Raw genomic sequence first — 12890 nt, 5'->3', positions numbered from 1 at the left:
ACCATCTGACTTGTTTCATCGGACTCGGATTGAGTAGGTTTAGATACTTTTGGGGAAGTTATTACCTCCACCTGTTACCCTGATTGTCTCTTTAGACTTCTTCTTGGCCAATTTGAGAGTGGGACCTCCATATTAATATCTTCTATGGGCTCGGGTCCTGTGGAATCCATATTTGTAATGTCCCGGGTCCCATGCTTGACTCCAGAACCCAATTCAATCTGATTAGTGGTAGGAGCCACCACCTCTCTTTCCCTCGACCCCACTCCTCCAGTTGGTTGAGGAACGGTTACAGCAACTGCCGGCCTTCTCCGGTCACCGTTTCCGGTCGACTGTAGTTCTGCTGCCTCGAGGTCTTCCATGGTTATCTCCTCCTCCCATTTGTTCTGGTTGTTCTGTGCTTTTTGACTCCTTTCCCAAGCTGGTGTGACTTTGAATTGTTCCATGTATTTTGGTTGTGCTAATTGTAATATCTTCTCTTGTTTGGCATTACATGTTGTTTCCTCCATTTATTGGAGGAGTTTCAGCCGTCTCCTGCAGAAAGTTAATGTGTGCCCCAAAAATCCACAGAAAAAGCAAAACCTACCGATTTTTTCAAATTGTAAAGAGACCTTGATAACTTTGGAATTGTTGATGTTGAGATGCACCTCCTTGGGGAGAGGTTTGTTGATATTGACCTCGACTTTAGTACGCCCATACATCGTCCATTTTCTTTCATCCTCTGTGTTGGTGGGAACAAAACATCCAATTTGGTTTGCTAATGTATTCACTGTTTTAGCATTTAAATAAGATGTTGGGAGCCCATGGAATCTAATAAAGAACCATGCTTTATCAAATTTGTAATCAGTAGGAATCTTCTCCCTGTCACATCTTTCTATAAGAATGATGTCCTCCTTAATTATCCATGGTGCTTTTTCTACAACAATATCAACTTCCCCTGGTGTTTCTAGTTTTGCCATGAAAAGATTTTCTCCAACTTCGGTAATTTGGTATGGGAATGGAAGATTCCATACCCCTTTGAGTTTTCTCACGAGTAGATCTGTTTTAAATTCCTTGTAACTGAGAATTTTGATCATACAACATTGCTTATAGTTCGCGTTGAAGAGGCCCTCCTCTTCCCCTTCTGCTACTAAGATATCTGGTTCCTCTGTTGTGAGTTCTGCTAGTTGTCTAGCAAATTCATCCTCCGTGTTCATGATTCCTCTTTGGTAACTTATCCAACAGAAAAAGATAAAGGTCCTAAAGACCAAGAAGAAAGGTCCTATAGACCAAGAAGAATGTCCTAAAGACCAACCAAAAAATTCAAAGTGAAAGATTAACTGCTCCGATCACCCAATAACCGTTTCCTCCGCCTCACTCATTCTCTCTCACCTAATTCCATTGTCATAACTATAGCTTTTGGATTTGTCTAATTTTGCCAAAGCTTTAATATTGATTTGGACATGCCAAACAGTATTTAAGAAAGACTTATTGAAATTATACTCCATCTTTTTTTAGATTCAATTGATACATTCAATTATCTTTTTCCTAGAATTCAATTTGTAAAGTGAATTTATAAGAAGAAGTTTTTTAGACATGGACTCCAAGAGTCGTTATGTTCATTGTGTAGCATGAATACATCATGAATAAATAAAAGATACACCATGAATTAAATATGCTATATAACTTTCATTAATGATCATACAAGCTTTTTAGTCCATCTTATGAGTATGACATCTTGGATCGCTCCTTAGAGCATCTCAAATGCAACACTCAAACTCTAAAACTCAAAGTGCCACATAAGATGTGTTAAAGTTTTTCTTTATAAATCATCTCCAATGCAAAACTTAATTTGAATTTCTAAAATGAGATGGCGGTAGTTATTTTAGAGATCTCCAAGAGGACACTCTAAATTTATGGTGTCTTCTTGAGGATCTTTAAGTACCACAAAAGCAAATCGATTAGTTTTACAGTTAAAATATAAATTTTAGAGTTTCTTTCGAATGTTGCATCGGAGAATGTTTTTCAATAGAGTATCTCTAGGTGACCAAGTAGGAAAGAGACCATTTAGAGATCCACTTTTAACACTTGGCACACAAGATTTTTAGAGTTTTTCTTGAGTGTTGGATTGATGACGCTCTTATGGTCATATAAACGCTTACGTTCATCTTATGAGATTGTACTAAAGCCTATTTGTTCTTACATTTACTTTATTGATACTATTTCAACTTAAGACAACAACTGATGGATCAAATTTGACCGTAGATTATTCGTAATGAGAGTCTTATTCGTACACCAAAGATCGTGGACATTATAAATAAAAATTTAAATATAGGAAAAATGGGTTGGAGGCCCAAAAGTTGAGGGGTTAAAGAGAACCCCCCCCAGCGTGTACGAGAAATTAGGCGCAAGTCCAACATAAGTTTGTGTATTGTTTTATGAAATTTTACCTTTCCAGCTGTACATTTAATGTTTTCTTTTTTTTCTCTTCCTCCTTTACTCTTGCTACGTACATTGATAACCAAACCTTCCTTCTTCCTTATTTCTCTCTATAGTTTCTTCATTATTTTTCTCTAAAATTTACAGAAACTTTATTTATTTTATCTCTAAAGTTTTATCTACGTATCAATGAAACAAAGATTAATAGGGTTTTAAAAAGAAATCTGAAGGATTCATCTTCAAGATTACATAAAGTATTTTTTGAACAAATCTGGATTTTTTTCTTGAACAAGTTTGAGTTTCTTTTCTTGAAAATATATGGAGTTTTTGTATCAGGTTTCTATTATAAATTTTTAGTTCTAAAGTATTCAAGATTGAAGTATTATCTTTTTTCTTATTGAGAGATTTCTGGATTCGTGGATCTTAAAACCCTAAAATCAAGATGTAAGGTTTCTTAAAAATTAAATCGAATAATAACCGATTTGGTATCTTTAAATCAGATCGAAGTACATACAAAAATGTCTAGTAAATAACAAAATGTCCAGTAAATAACAAAATGCCTTATTAGTTTTTAGCGAAAAAGTGTACCTTTTGGAAGGAACGTATAGAAAATTTTATTATGTATTTTACATAACAAAATTTCCTATGAAGTAATGTTATAGTTTACCTTTTGGAAGGAATGTATAGGAATTTTTTTTATGTATATACATAACAAAACGTCCTATAATTTTTCATTAAAATAATTTGAGAGATAGAGAATATTTCAGTTTGGAGAAAGAAAAAAAAAAAAAAAAATGACGTGTCGATATCTTAGTGGATGACATATTTGTAATTTTGCTGGAAAGTTAAAAAAGCTCGGAACTTTCTTTCATGAAAAATATGTAAATATCTTGTAAAGTACACCCAGTTTTGTAACTTCCATTTTTTTCGCTGACACAAAACTTGTGCATGGACCTGCAACAAATTTTTGTCTAGGCAGGATTGGGTTCCCATTGTTGGACTAATTTTGGGATTTTGACCCAATCCCCTTAAATTATAAAGGTAGGAAAAAGATGTGAGAAATGTTATTGATGAGTATAAGGGTAAGGGTAGGAAAGTTGTGGAAAACACAACTTCTTTGGACTAAAAGTTGTATGCTCAGTAAATATTAGGATCAAAATATTACAGTGACACTCCAAGTGACACGGTTGTATAGTAAATATTAGGAGAAAAATACTACGGTCTCCTAATGACACGGTTGTATGTATAAAACATTCTCTCTTTGGACTAAAAAGAACTATAAAGATGTACGCTTTGTAAATATTAGGATCAAAATACTACAACGACACTCTAAGTGACACGATTGTATAATAAATATTATGAGAAAAATATTCAGGGTCAGCCTAGACCCAAAGGCACCAAACCGGTGGTTTCGCGCCCAAAGTTCTCGGAGGTATAATATGGGCACCTACAAGTCTAAAGTATATAGAGTAATAAATAACATATTAATTAAAGATAGGTTTTTTTGAGCTTACCCCCTCGTCACTAATTGGTAATTGAGTTTACCCTCCTCAATGATGGTTAATTGAGCTTACCCCCTTAGATTTATTATTTTTGACAAAAATAAAAAAGTTGTGTTTGGCGTACGTGAAATAATTGCGACTACCAAGAGCAATTATTTTTCAATATGATTCCTATTAGTTATTCCACCTTACTTTATTGTTTAATGCGGTCGTGAATATAATTAGTATATATTTATTTTGTTTGTACATCATTTAATTTACGGTTTTATTATCACATGCCATACACGTCTTTAGTAATTTTGAAACAAAATTCTAAATTAAAGAGGGTAAACTCAAATACCAATTACTGAAGAGGGTAAACTCAATTATTAATTAGTGTTGAGAGGGTGAGATCAAAAAACCCTTAAAGATACTTAGCTCAGTTGGTAAACGACTAATATATCAACTGGAAGGTCAGAATAAAAATTCTATAACTCATGCAGTTTACCAAAATCCTATTCATTTGTTTCATCGAAATTTTCTTGATCCATCATTAAACATGATATTAAGTAGTTATGGTTGTTCAATTGATAAACTTTTTTTGTGTGTGATTTGCATCTACATTGGCGTCAAACAACTATATGATATTTTGATTGACCATACCATTCAAAATCTATGACAATCAATATTTTTTTAAGAAATAAACTAGCATTAAACCAAAACAAACGTTCATACAGAAGTCTCTAATTTAAAGCGGAAACAAAAGGAGATACTACATTCCAAATTTTTCTCCGACCATTGAGTCTACCCATTTAGCAAGAACATCATCTTTGGCGTTGCATTCCCTAGGAGCACAGGAGAAGATTATGTCTGTGAACTGATCTTTAAGAGCCAAAGATTGTTCCATGACCTTTTTGGATTGCCAGTGTAGCCCATCACTGTTGTTGTTGATGTACTGGTTCAAGGTTTGATTGTCGCTCTCTATGTGCACGTGGTGCATGCGTAGTTGAATGACCCATAAAATGCTAAAGTGAATTACCATACTTTCACATTCTTCTGCATTTTGGCACCGCACTGAGTCAGCTGCCGCTATGATGAAATTAGCTTCTTCATCGTGAATGATACATTCAATTCCTGCTGGTTCTGTGAGTTTCATGAAAGAAGCGTCTACATTTACCTTAAGGAATGGTGTCGATGGAGGTCTCCATTTTTGTTGTTGTGGGTTGTTCCGGCATTTGTTAGTTATAATAGATTCAATTTTGAGTGGAGTAGTCGAGGGGTTGTTAATTCGAGCGATCATCTGTACATGGGTTAGTTTATTGGTCGAAAAACAGTTTTCACACCTGGCTTTCCATATGAACCATAGTATTTTGGCATATAAATTGATTGTATCTTCCTCTAAATTTTTCCATTATTTGATCCAAAGATTTACCGTGCTTAATTGTTCCGTTCTGACCTGAAAATTGAACCATATTGCTCTAGCGTAGTTACAATGTAACATCACATGGTCTAAAGTTTCATTTTCGTTACAATTGATACAAGAGTAAGAGTTTTCAATATACTTACCGATTTTGTCCTTTACTGGTAAACTATTCGTGCAGCATTTCCATAAGAATAATTTTATACGAGAAATCGTGTTCATATTCTAAATAAAAAACTAGTCGTTCTAGTCATGTATTGGTCTTGAGCTTCCTGTTATAAGAAAATTATACATAGATTTAATCGATAAATTACCAGATTTTGTTAGCGTCCATTTGACTTTGTCTGCCTGGTCTGTCTGTAGGTTTATACTAGCTATTGAGCTGCAAATATCACTGTCAAAACAATTGTTAATTAAATTCATATTCCAGGTATTATTAGCGATGAGTTGGGCAACCCATTCAAGATTCCAGCCGCTCTGATTAGTAAGAGGAGGAGGATGGTTGGAAATGCAATAATCATGCCAGATATTGATGTGACTGCCTTTGTTAATATCCTAGAAGATAAGACCCTCCACTTGACTGAACTGTTTACTAATAGATTTCCACGACCAGGAGTGGTTCGATTTGGGCGGAGTGGGTTTGTTAGATTTGGGGAAATATTTGCCTTTGAGAACTTGAACTTAGATCGCCTAGGGGTGGGAATCGGGCGGGTATGGGCACCTGCGGGTAATTCTGAGTCGGGCTCGGGCGGGTCGGGTAAGTTTCTCCTCTGCCCACTCGGGTTCTCGGGCGGATTCGGACGGGCTTTTCTGAAATCTCCTATGATCAAAGCCCGCCCAAGCCCACTAAAGCATCGGGCAAGTCGGGCTTCGGGCAAATCGAGCATCGGGTTTCTTTATCTGATATTTTTTTACCAGATCAGGAAACTCTAGAAATTTGCTATTGTTCAAATAAGCTTCTCTAAACAAATTGATACCAAATCTTTACAAAACTTATAAATCAAGAAGGAAAGAAATACTCAGATTCCGTAACATAAGAAATCAACAACTGATATAGATCTATATATGCAAACATGAGACTTGGTTGTCTTCCACTTTTTTTCTTGTCTTTGTATGTTTCATTAGTTCTTCTTTGTTCTTCCTTCACATCAAAATAATCTTAAAATTTGACCACTACATAGAGATGGAAGATGATCCCAATAACTTATTTAATAGAGAAGAAGGTTGGCACAAGAAGGTCTAGTAAATAAGAGAGAAACGACTAGAGAGACAACGTAGATTATCTTTCTCTCTCTATGCTACCGAATTTTTCAGATTCAATGTGGTAAACTATTAGGGTTGCTTCAATATGTAGTTTATATATCTTGGGAGAAACCTTAAATCTACTTTGGGCTTTATTGTGAAGTATAATCGACACTCAAAGTGATTGGCATCTATAGGCACCCGTCGGGTGAGCATATCAGGCTCGGGTATGGGCGGGGTGGCGGGCAGAGCTTTTCACCCGAGCCTGTCCACGAAAAATCATCGGGCTGGGCGGGTAGTACCCATCTTCGGGCGCGGGCGTCCATGGACATTGTCGGACGCGGGTAAACGTGACGTGTATCGGGCTTTCGGGTAGAATTCCCACCCCTAAGATCGCCTGATGGTTGTTGAGCAACCGCCAGTTGAGTTTGTTGAGGAATGATTGATTATCCAGAAGAGGGAGACGAAACCCTAATCCGCCTAATTTGCGAGGCTTGCAGATGTTAGACCAGTTTATAGTGTGGAAGGTTTTGGATTTTACCCACCAGAAAGTCCTTTGGAAGGACTCAATGCTGGTGCAAATGGCTTTAGGGATAGCAAAACACTGCATTTAGTATCGGGGAACGACCGCTGCGACAGTCGATTTAACTATCGAGCGACCAGCTTGAGATAGAAGATTGGTTTGCCATTTAGCGAGTTTGTTTTTTATTTGGGTAAGGAGAGGCTTGAAGGCTTGATTTTTATTTCTGTCGATGAAGAGATTAGTACCAAGGTACTTATCTCCCGAGGAGGATTGGTGGACTTTGAGGTTACGGATGATAAGTCTTTTGAATTTGGGGTCCGAGTTTTTAGAAAAGAAGATGTTAGATTTCGCGTAATTTATCATTTGACCAGAGGCCTCGCTGAATTCTCTCAAGATTTATTTGAGGTTATGAATATTCTCGAGGGAATTCTGCCCGAAGATTATGCAGTCGTTTGCGAATAACAGGTGCTTCATGGTGAGATTGGAGTTCGGCATGGGAAAGTCGACAAAAGGGATTTAGTTATTGTTATTCTCTAATAAGCTACTGAGACCTTCCATGGAAATGGCAAACAAGAACGGAGAAAGAGGGTCACCTTGTCTGATCCCTCGACGTCGAAAACAGAGCCAGGATGACCATTGATAAGAACTGGCAAAGCTACTTTGGCCTCAAACTAGACATGTCTTGATCGCATAGAATGGAGCTGGACCTTTGACAATCAATATTACGTTGTACATATAGCAAACACATAATTTTTTTATTGTGAAAACAGACTATTATATGACACTTATGATTTGATTGCCTACTAAATCAACTAAAATATTGCTAGTTCTCCACAAAAAAACTAACAATATTATTAGTTTGCATCTAATTTCACAAAAAATTGTTATAACAGTTAAATTTCATTTAGAAAAATATTATTAGACTTCTGTTTCTTTTTTAAATTAGTATTGAAGTATTCGTTAAGACTACAGTTCTCAAGCGCTTATAAATTTAATATGCAACTCAAGTTTTAATAAGACATAAACTTCAAAACTGTTATTAACAAAGGGAAAAGAATTATTTCAAAGTGAAGCGAAATTTTTTAATTTTCAAGAAAATTGCTCAGTTATGCGTTTAGCTCGAGCAATTTAACATTAAAACCATGTAACTGATTATTATGCATACTTAGTAAAATTAGATGGCAATTTTATAAAATTAATAAAGGGGCCTCTGTTTTAGTGTCCGCTTTAGGCCCAACCCACCATTGGACCGACCCTGGAGATATTACGGAGACACTCCCAATGACACGGTTGCATATGCAAACTCAATGGGGAAACCCAAGTGCCCAATCCATAAACATAATGATATAGGAAATTAATACAATTCATTTTGTTTAGTAGAAAATAATTTATATATCATAAACATTGGACAATTCACTCCACATTTTCCATACTGTATGATACATAATTCATTTTGTATTCATTATAATGCTTTCTGTTATCATAATAATTCATTTTTATATTGTTAATTACAATACTGTTTATGGATTATCCCACAGAATCATCAAACTCAGTGGAGAAGACGTCTCTCAAATCTGAGGGTTGCGATAAAATTCATTATTTCAAGATTGTGATGAATGATTTAAAGCGTGTCCCTGCAGTTTGCATTACAGAAGACTGTAATTGGCGAATTCATGGTTGGACACCGTTAAAATGAAAATCCATGGTTGACCACCATTGAAATGCAAAAAAAAAATTGTATTATTCCTATATTAAAATACATTATGTTCTAACTTATTCTCATTTTTGTATATGTTTTATATAACTTTCAATAATCGATGTATGTTTGGTAGATGAACATAGTCCTTTTGCTGCCAACAAAATTTATATTTTTCAACTTGAAGTTTATCGGTTGTTTGGCTGAAAATTTAACAAAACAGTTTTTGGTTTATTACAGAAATACATTTGTATATGAAAAACATACTTAAGTAGATGAAAAGCACATTTTGCTTCAAACAAAATAGATAAGTTTCAATAACAAACTGTATTTGTTAACGAAATTACATTGTTTGTTAGTGAAAAATACCAAGATTTTCCATTTTCGATTTGCAATCTAGTATAAATTGATTTGCAAACTGGTATAAATTTAGGCTCTCCAATCACATCAACCACGCAACCTCCCATTGACTTCCCTTTATCTTTTTTGTTCTTAGAACTTGTTCCAATAATCTGCTGAAAAAAATTGATTTAGCTATCTGAAATCAACTTTATCCAATCAACAATTGATATCATTTATCTACCAAGATAGGAAATGTCTGGTAAAACACACATATTGATTTTGCTAATAGTAAACTTTTATTTTCGCTTTTTGGTATTTTTGTTGGATAATAACACATCATTTTGCATAAAAGAAATGTATTTTGTTACGTATTACATAAATATATTTTTTACTGGATAATGACATATCAAGTTGCACATTATTATGAGCGGAAATCTCGTTTTGTAAATCAAAATATGAAAAATCATAATACAAAATATAAAAATTAAACAACATGTTTCTGAACAGAAAATATATGAAATGGATGATATAAAATGTGTTTTGTACGTAGTAAACAATTTGTGATATGGTACAGACGCTGAAACATAAGACTGAAGATGAACCCCTAAAAAAAATATGAAGATGATGAAACATAACCTCGAAGATGAAACGGTACAAATGAAAGCATAAAGAAATCAAGAAGATGAAGCTTCAAGATTCTTCACAGATTCTCATAAGCATTACCAAACCTTAATAAAACATTACCAATTGTTAATGGAGCTTGAGGATGAAGAAGAAGCTTGAATATGTAGATGATAAATCATTCATGACATTTTGTTTCTCACTTTTAGGGTTCTGGTTGTGCTTTACAATGTATTTGATAAACCTTCAAAAATGTATAGTGAGGAAACAAGAAATATTGAGAGATCTAGAAAGAGAGAGAGATGCTTCATCTCGATTTCTAGAGACAAAAACTGAGATGAAGTAGGCGTTTTGTTGTGTCGAATGGATTAAGGTCGTCCGACTCTTTAAAATTTGGGCGGGAACTGAAGAGAGATTGGGTCGGAAGAGATTTCATGTCTACGAGGGTAATTGGGTCCAAAGATCTAAATGACTAAAATCCCTTTTTGTGGGAAGATAGGACCGTAATCCCTTTTTGGATTTTATTTCGTACCTTATCTCTATGGATCCTATCATTTATGATAACTTTACCGCCTCATAAAATTCTATTTCTTTGTGTGTGTAGAATATGTTGAAGAAAAGATATGAGCAATGTTTGCATAACTATTATATCATACAAATATTTTTGGTGAAGGAAGATTCTTTGCCTCTGTGGTGATTTGCTTTGTAGGATCATTTTTTTCTTTTTTATGTTTTGCAATACTTTTTTGCACGTAGATTTGGGTGATGAATTTGATAAGGTCAAAAGTGAAAATATGCAAAGTGATACCATGAAGTATCAAAATTAAAGAAAATGATTACCTAGAATTAAATAAAATGAGAGAAAAAAATATATTAATATAGAAAAAGAGGAAAAAAGTGAATCTCTTCCTAATAATAAAAAGTATGAAATCCTTACTTTTTTGTCAATATTACTAAAATGTCTATGCTTTTACGTGAGTTTGAACTATTTTACATATTTGGCTTAATATTAGTGGATATCAACAAAGGTAGTCACATCAATATCTGGCACGATTATTGGATACCTAATCATCCCCCAACTCTCACTAATCGGAGCGACACGAATCTTGAATGGGTTGCCCAACTCATCTTTAATAACACCTGAAATATGAATTTAATTAACAACTGTTTTGATAGTGATATTTGCAGCGCAATAGCTAGTATTAACTTGCAGACAGACCAGGAAGACTCAGCAAAGTGCACGCTCACAAAATCTGGTAATTTCTCGCTTAAATCGATGTATAATTTTCTAAGAACAGGTATCCCTGGACCCATATAAAACTATTCATATTGAAATGATGTACGAATAGTCTCTTAGTTAAGGACAAAATCGGTAAATATATTGGAAACTCTTACTCTGGTATTAATTGCAGTGAAAATGAAACGCTAGACCATGTGCTTCTACGTTGCAACTATGCTAGAGCAATATGGTTTAATTTTCAGGTTAGATCGGAACAATTAATCACGGTAAGTCTTTGGATCCAACAATGGAAAAATTTATATGCCAAAATTCTTTGGTTCATATGGAAAGCCAGGTGTGAAAACTGCTTCACTACTAATAAACAAACTCCAACACAGATGATTGCACGTATAAACAACACATCAACCACTCCACTCAAAATTGCATCCATCATTAAAAACAAAGGTAAGGATAAACCATAGCAACAAAAATGAAGACCTCCATCGACACCATACCTTAAAGTCAATGTAGACGCTTCCTTTACGAAACTCTCAGAACCAGCAGGAATTGGATGTATCATCCATGACGAAGAAGCAAATTTCATAATAACAGCAGCTGACACAGTTAGGTGCCAAAATGCGGAAGAATGCAAAAGTATGGCAATTCAATTTAGCTTGTCATGGGCCATTCAATTGCGCATCCAACATGTTCACATAGAGAGTGACAATCAAAACTTGATCTAGTATATTAATGGCAAAAGCGATGGATTACATTGGCAATCCAAACAAGTCATAGCTCTCAAGGAACATTTCACTGATATAGTCTTCTCTTATGCTCCCAGGGAATGCAACGCCAAAACTGACGCACTTGCTAAATGGGGTAGAACCAGTGGTCAGAAAAGAATTTGAAATGGCGTACCTTCCTTTATTTCCGCTTTACATTAGATACTTTTGTATGGATAGTTTTTCTTGGTCTAATGCTAGTTTATTTCATAAAAAAAAATTTCTCTCTTTTACGCTCAATTTTATTTGTTCAACTTCTAAAACACTTACTGTCTGTCTCTATTGGTAGTCGCAGTTCTCCCAACGTGAATAAATTTTTTTTGAGAGTTTATACGATTAAGATAAGAGCAGGACAAAACAATCTAGATAGAACATTTCTTCATCGTATAATATGTAACTGCATAAGTTGCTATAACAATTTTGTCATGGCAGGAGAAACGGGCTACACCCTGGTGCAATAATAAGTAAAAAAAAGTCGATGTTTTAGGGAAAGAAGAAAAGTTTTTAGGGAAGAAGGTGGATTACAAAAAAAAAACTCAAACAGAACGCACCCTACAAGTCGTCGACAGAAAGTCGCTGGCGGGATGTAGCTGGCGACGACCGACGACTTCATCATCTTCTATCTCTCTTTTTCTCTCTCTCTTCTCTTCTCTATTTTCTTCTCTCTTCCCTCTCCCTCTTTTCTATCTCTATTTTCTTCTTTCTTCCCTCTCTCCTTTTCTCTAAGTTCCTGCGAAGGGAATGATCCCTATGCCGAAATCCTTCGTCTGGTAGAACCAGACCATCTCGTCTGGAAAACCAGACGTGGGTTCCGACGAAAGGGTCTCTCCTTCGCCGAAATCCTTCTTCTGGTAGAACCAGACCATCTCGTCTGGAAAACTAGACGAGGGTTCCGACGAAGGGGTCTCCCCTTCACCAGAACCATAAAAGATTAGAAAGAGAGGTGAAGAGAGAGAAAGAGAGGAGAAGAGAGAGAAAAGAGGGGAGAACAGAGTTAATGCTCGCCGGAGTTCTTGGTGGTAGGAGGGAAGATAGAGGAAGACGAAAATAAGAAACTTTAAAAGTGGATAGTGTTTGGAAGAAAAAAAAAAGAGATAATTTCTAAAAAGATCAAAATAATATTGAAAATGAGTAGAAAAACACAAAACA

At 35.2% G+C, this 12890-nt stretch overlaps 1 protein-coding gene across 1 annotated transcript; it reads right to left on the bottom strand.

Annotated features, from left to right (window-relative positions):
* Positions 1-506: 506 nt before the first annotated feature.
* On the bottom strand, positions 507-1193 carry LOC147556467 (uncharacterized). Its single transcript, XM_086658647.1, has one exon. It carries the CDS (start codon positions 1191-1193, stop codon positions 507-509), a length of 687 nt encoding a protein of 228 aa, XP_086514773.1.
* Between the last annotated feature and the right edge of the window lie 11697 nt (positions 1194-12890).

The sequence above is a fragment of the Eschscholzia californica genome, unplaced genomic scaffold, assembly GCF_041429995.1.
Source record: "Eschscholzia californica isolate CP2 unplaced genomic scaffold, dmEscCali1.0.p SCAF_2, whole genome shotgun sequence".
NCBI classification, from domain to species: domain Eukaryota; kingdom Viridiplantae; phylum Streptophyta; class Magnoliopsida; order Ranunculales; family Papaveraceae; genus Eschscholzia; species Eschscholzia californica.
Note: the sequence above shows the minus strand (reverse complement) of the source record. Positions and strands in the feature narration are given on the sequence as shown.

Coding starts and splice junctions, on each gene's coding strand:
- LOC147556467 (XM_086658647.1), bottom strand. CDS start 1,193: ATGAACACGGAGGATGAATTTGCTAGACAACTAGCAGAACTCACAACA.